Raw genomic sequence first — 6688 nt, 5'->3', positions numbered from 1 at the left:
CGCAAGATTCTGTTTCCTGAAAGAGGAAGCAAGTGATTTACAGGGAAATATTAATGAGACCAGTTCTTTGGCTTAAGGCTTTTGGGTTTTCATATTTAAGAATACATTTTTCAGAGTTTAGTTTTTGTTTTAGTACTGTTAAATGCAAGTGCCTGTATTCAAGTATTCCATCACTTTTTTTTGTATTTCTTTTTCAGGAAAAGTGCAAAATGTTTCAAATTCCTGTTCAAAATCTTGATAATATCAGGAAGGCTCGAAAAAAGGTGAAGGGCATTCTTGTGGATCTTGGGCTTGACAGCTGCAGGGAGTTGTTGAAGGTAAAGCATTTGAAATAACTTAAACCAATCTGAAACATAACCTTGAAAAATATTTCACTTTTTAGCTTATATATGATACTCCTCTGCCATAGATCTTTATGGCGGGGTCTTTACTTGAAGGATTGCTCATGACTGACTCCTCATATGCCAGGGGTAGAGTGTAGTGTTTTCGTACATAACATTGAAAGAAACTCTATTTCTCAGCAAGATGTGTTATAGTGGTGCTGCATATTCTCTGCTAGTAATGTTTCAACAGAAGAACACAGTACAGCTTTAGGAAAAACACTGCAGAATAATGAAATGTTATTTGTGTACTACACGGTGACTATTTTGCGATTCTTTTAAAATCACAAGCAGATGAAGACTTGAGTCTACTCAAAGGCGTCCATCACATATCAAGGGCAAGACCCTGAAGGATATACAAATTGTCAGTATTTCTGAAAACGGACAAGCAGTTAGACCAGTAATCTTGTTGCAGGCTTTTAAACTTTGTGTCCAGGGAAAAATACCAAACTTGTCTTACTGAGTTCTGCATCTTAAAATATATGCAAGTGTATCAGGGTGATCAGGATGAACCTAGTGCCATTGTTGCCGCTTTCAGGAGGGAGTTGTGCAACAAGCAGGAGGGTTTCACACCATCAGACTGGCAAGCCAAATAAAAGAAAAAGTGCGAACACAGTGTCCTGGTTTCAGCTGGGATAGAGTTAATTGTCTTCCCAGTAGCTGGTATAGTGCTACTATATTACAGTATTATATTATACCAATTCCAGAGAGACATGACTCACTGTCCCACGTGCTGGGGCCTGGCCCATGCCTACTGAGGCCTCTTCAACACTATTCAGTACCCTCAAGGGGAAGAGAATGCCTCTGGATCTGATGGAAAAAATGCCAGGCACTATGGCTGCTCCAGCCTGGGTGACAGGCACTGCAGCTGAACCAGAGAACCAACCCATGCCTGTATCAGTTGCCCCTATACACAGGAAGAAATATTGAACCCATGCTGGTATCAGTCAGCCCTATACACAAGAAGAAATACAGAAGAAAATCAGCTCATTTAGTAGGGGATGAAGATGAAGCAGGGCCATCACAAGAACAGGAGGAGGAAGAGGCAGAACCCCTAAACAAGGCGGTAACCACATGATCTCTATCCATGAGTGAGCTGGGAGACATGAGAAAATATTTCAGCTGTCACCCAGGTGAGCACATTGTCACCTGGCTGCTCCAATGCTGGGATAATGGGGCCAGTAGCCTGGAATTGGAGGGTAGGGAAGCCAAGCGCCTGGGATGCAAGCCCTCAGCCTCTGGAGGTGACTCCTGTCAGGCGTGAAGGAAAGGTATTCCTTTGAGGAAGATGATCTATGACACCCAGGCAAGTGGACCGCCATGGAGAGAGGTATCCAGTAGCTGAGGGAATTAGCCCTGCTGGAGGTGATTTATGGTGACCTGGGCAACGATCAGTTACCGAAAGATCCAGATGAAGTCAAGTGCACATGACCCACATGGCAGAATTTTGTATGCAGCATACCATCATCATAAGCCACCTCATTGGCAGTAATGACCTGGAAGGATGGAGAGGGGCAAATGGTGGATGAATTGTCTGGCCAACTCTGGCAATAGAAAGAAAGTCGAAGGCTTTAGCGGATGCTGGTGCTCAGTGTACCCTAATGCCATCAAGCTGTACCCATCTGTATTTCTGGCATGATGAGGGATCCCAACAGCTGGGTGTATTGGAGGCCGAATTGAGCCTAAGCAGGAAGGACTGGCAAAAGCACCCCACTGTGACTGGCCCAGAGGCTCTGTGCATCCTTGGCACAGACTGCCTCAGGAGAGGGTATTTCAAGGAGCCAAAAGGGTGTACTGGTGGGCTTTTGGCAGAGCTGCCTTGGAGACAGAGGAAATGAAACAGCTGTCTGCTTTTCCAGGTCTCTCAGAGGACCCCTCTGTTGTGGGGTTGCTGAGGGTTGAAGAGCAACAGGTGCCAATTGCTACTACAGCGGCGCACCAGTGGCAATATTGCACCAGCTGCAGGTCCCTGATGCCTGTCCATAGACTCATTCATCAACTGGAGAGCCGAGGAGTGATCAGCAAGACTCACTCACCCTTTCGCAGTCTCATATGGCCAGTGTGGAGGTCTGATGGCGAGTGTAGACTAACAGTGGACTGCTGCAGCCTGAAGGAAGTCCTGCCACCACTGAGTGCTGCCATGCCAGACATGCTAGAAGTTCAGTACGAACTGGAGTCAAAGGCAGCCAAGTGGTATGCCACAAGTGATATCACTAACGCGTTTTTCTCAGTCCCTTTGGTGGCAGAGTGCAGGGCACAGTCTACTTTCACTTGGAGGGGTGTCCAGTATGCCTGGAATTGACGTCCCCAGGGGTGGGAACACAGCCAAACCATTACCCATGGATTGATCCAGACTGCGTTGGAACAGGGTGAGACTTCTGAGAAAGGGAAGAAAATAGTCGAAATCCTTCTGAAGGTCGGTTTTGCCATAGAACAAAGTAAGGTCAAAGGGACTTGCGCAGGAGATCCAGTTTTTAGGAATGGCAAGGTGGATGTTGTCAGATCCCAATGGATGTGATCAACAAAAGAACAGCTATGTCTTCACCGACTCGCAGAAAGGAAACACAACCTTTCTTGGGTGTTGTGGGGTTTTGGAGAATGCATATTCCAAATTACCGTCTGATCATAAGCCCTCTCTACCAAGTGACCCAGAAGAAGAATGATTTCAAACATGGCCCTGAGCAACAGCAAGCCTTTGAACAAATTAAACAGGGGATAGTTCATGCAGTAACCTTGGGCCAGTCTGGGCAGGACAAGATGTAAAAAACGTGCTTTACACCGCAGCCAGGGAGAATGGCCCTACCTGGAGCCTCTGACAGAAAGCACCAGTGGAGACTTGAGGACTGGCCAGAAGGCAAAGATTTCAGAATATCACCAGAGGAGGACATGACACATGCTGAAGAGACCCCACTGTATAATAAACTGCCAGAAAATGAGAAGCAACATGCCCTGTTCACTGATGGGTGCTGTTGTCTTGTGGGAAAGCATTGGAGGTGGAAGGCTGCTGTACGGAGTCCTCCTGTGCAACAAGCTGCAGAAACTGCTGCACAGAGAAGGTGAGTTGAGTTAGTTTGCAGAGGTGAAGGCCATCCAGCTGGCTTTAGGTATAGCTGAATGAGAAAAGTGGCCAGTGCTCTATCTCTGTACTGACTCATAGATGGTAGCAAATGCCTTGTGGGGGTGGTTACAGCAATGGAAGCAGAGGAACTGGCAGCGCAGAGGCAAACCCACCAGGGCTGCCGTGTTGTGGCAAGATAGTCCTATGGCAGCATGGCACCCCAGAAAGAACCAAGTCAGGCAATGGGACTCCTTTCCAAAACAACATCATAGACACCTCGGCAGAGAGCATTGAGTGCGTACATCACATCCCCCATCGTGCACCAGCCTCTGGGAAAATCAAACGATACAATGGACTGTTAAAGACTACACTGAGAACAACGGGTGCTGGGACATTCAAACACTGGGATACATCTTTAGCAAAAGTCACCTGGTCAGTCAACACTAGGGTATCTTCCAGTCAAGCTGGCCCTGCCCAATCCAAACTTTTACATACCGTCAAAGTGGATAAAGTCCCTGTAGTGCACTTAAAAAAATACGTTGGGGAAGACAGTCTGGCTTATACCTGCCTTGGGCAATTGCAGACTTATCTGTGGGATTGCTTTTGCTCAAGGACCTGGGTGTTTGGTGGGTAACATGGAACGATGGGGGAAGTCTGATGTGTGCCTCACCCATTGGGTGATTGGTTCTGGGTGAGAACAGCCAATGATTTGAATTGTGTGATGTTAGTTGCTATATAATACTGTATGTTGTATCAATGGTATTACAATATGAATCACCCAAATTAATGAAGAATGAGTTTTGACAAAACCGAGCAAAGTGCAGTGATGACAGAACCAGACAGGCACATCGGTGATGGCACCAGAACTGGCTTCAGCAGGCAACAATCCAACATCATGCACCACCTCTCCTGCCCTGAAGGAATGTTATGACAGATGGAGCCCAAAGTTATGGACTAAATTAACTCAATGGTTGTTTTAGAGGCATGGCCCATAGACTTAGGGAATGATAGCTGTGTGTATGTATCAAAAGACAGAAAAAGTGGTGGTGGTTAGTTGGGATGTATTGGCAAGTGTGGGATCTGGGCATGATGTAGATGGTATAGAATAAGGTGTGGATATTGTCCTGGTTTCACCTGGGATAGAGATTTTTTTTCTTCCTAGTAGCTGGCATAGTGCTGTGTTTTGGATTTAGGATGAGGAAAATGTTGATAACACCTTGCTGTTTTAGTTGTTGCTGAGCACTGCTCAGCAACAAGTCAAGGCCTTTTCCTACTTCTCACACCGTCCCACCGTCCCGTCTTCCTGAAAATGAGACACTTCTCTCCAGGGTGGAATTTCAAACCTTGGGCTGACTAGGCTTCTACACAAAACACAGAAAGAACTGGACTCCTCAAAAGGGGAACCAGATATGATCAGTGTCCATGAGCAGGGAAGCCTGTACAGCTATCCAATAAACCGTGTTCTGATTTACAGAAAGCTGTCCTGTCAGTAGACAGAAACACTGTGTGGTCCCTCTTACACACTATGAAATGTCACAATATTTCTCAGCCACCCACATTCCCGTCACCACCTTTGTGTCTTGGCTTCAACACAAACCAGAAATGTACTGTGTGCATTAATTCTAGATGTGGTTGTAAAAGGCATGGTTGCAGATAATACAGGCTTCGTATTAAACAGCTTTGTCCAGGAGTTTAATAATGCTGAAGAAATTCTGTTCCATGGTGGACTAACAAACTGCTTAGGAGAGAGCCAGACATCTGGTCAGTTATTAGCAAATTCAAGTTTGTGGTTTGTTAGGTGCTTCCACAGTGGGACCAGACAGTCCCTCATTTAGGACAAAGCTTAAAAATCCTTTTTATTTAATGGAAGGATTAGAAAATTCAGGGAATGGGTGGGAGTTACAGTGCTCAGTTCTTCTGCAATGGCAATCCATGTAACTGTGATACATGATCACCGATGGGCTTCTCCCAGGCATTCAGACAGTGAAAGGATGTTCTTCTACTTAGCTGCATGAGGAGCTGGAAGGGAAGAGTGCTCTGTGGAGGAACGATCAGCTAGGGGTACCAGGTGTTTCCTGACTGCAGCTGACTGTTGTGGCAAATAAGTAAATTTTGAGGGGCTGCTTATTATTTGTGATGGAGTTGAATCATTGGACTAAGTATCAGAAATTCTTCAGAATGAAGGATGCCAGATCTGTGAATAGAAAACCATGTTTTCAGGTTACTTGGGCTTCTACCACAATTAGTTCAATATCCATGATTCCATTATGGATCTAAAATCTTTCATACGTTGTCAGCTGGGTATGAAGCCAGGAAGCTGTCTATAGCTATCAGTTGTGTTGTTTTTTCCATATCTGTCTCTGTTAGCATGAGCCAGTTCAGAGATGAGTCCAGTGCAGACTTGTGTCTGGTCAGGCACCCATTGGGATGGTCTAATCAGCTCTAAGCCTGCACAGAAATAAACAGCTGTGCTAGCACCTTTCACCAATAATGAGGCAATGCTATTCTAACCAGCCAGGCAGTTAAGACTGTTTTTTCATCAACATATAAAAAAAATATAGCCATAACCAGTTAGGAGTGGAGAGGGCATGTCCATGGGTTCTCCTGAACTTAAGTTACTTGTATTGACAATCCTCTGAGTCACCCAGGCATGCCAGTTCAGCATGCCTCAGTTACACATTTATTGCTCTGCTTTAAAACTACTGAACTGAGGCCAGTGGAGAGCATAAGCAGTGTTATTTGCAGCTCATCAGAGAGAACTGACACTTCCAGTAAAAAAATATAACAATAGACAGATAGAGCAATAAAAGTAATTAATTTTAAGAGTAAGACACTTAACCTGCTAATCCAGCAGATTACTGCAATTCTCACTTTCAGATGACCAGCCACCATACTCAGAATATAACTATCTGGAGCAGGATAATGGTCTTGGGAAGTTACACTGTGTTGAATTTTTTTTTAATGGAAGACTGGCTTAAGGCTTTTGGGTTTTCATATTTAAAGCCTTCTTTCCATTAGGAGGAGGGCAAGTGTGGGACCTGGGCATGATGTAGATGGTATAGAATAAGGTGTGGATATTGTCCTGGTTTCACCTGGGATAGAGATTTTTTTTCTTCCTAGTAGCTGGCATAGTGCTGTGTTTTGGATTTAGGATGAGGAAAATGTTGATAACACCTTGCTGTTTTAGTTGTTGCTGAGCACTGCTCAGCAACAAGTCAAGGCCTTTTCCTACTTCTCACACCGTCCCACC

The 6688-nt window shown here is 45.1% G+C and overlaps 1 protein-coding gene across 1 annotated transcript in view; it reads left to right on the top strand.

Moving 5' to 3' along the window:
• Positions 1-6688, top strand: part of ADNP2 (ADNP homeobox 2) — a 26833-nt gene that overhangs the window by 5812 nt on the left and 14333 nt on the right. The window contains 4 exon segments of the mRNA XM_035893435.1: positions 198-317; positions 410-470; positions 2036-2573; positions 3366-3436. Coding sequence (XP_035749328.1) covers positions 210-317; positions 410-470; positions 2036-2573; positions 3366-3436 — 778 coding nt within the window. The 5' untranslated portion in view covers positions 198-209.

This window comes from Egretta garzetta, unplaced genomic scaffold (genome assembly GCF_000687185.1).
Source record: "Egretta garzetta isolate BGI_Z169 unplaced genomic scaffold, ASM68718v1 scaffold14, whole genome shotgun sequence".
NCBI classification, from domain to species: Eukaryota; Metazoa; Chordata; class Aves; order Pelecaniformes; family Ardeidae; genus Egretta; species Egretta garzetta.
This window is presented reverse-complemented; position numbering and strand designations above follow the sequence as displayed.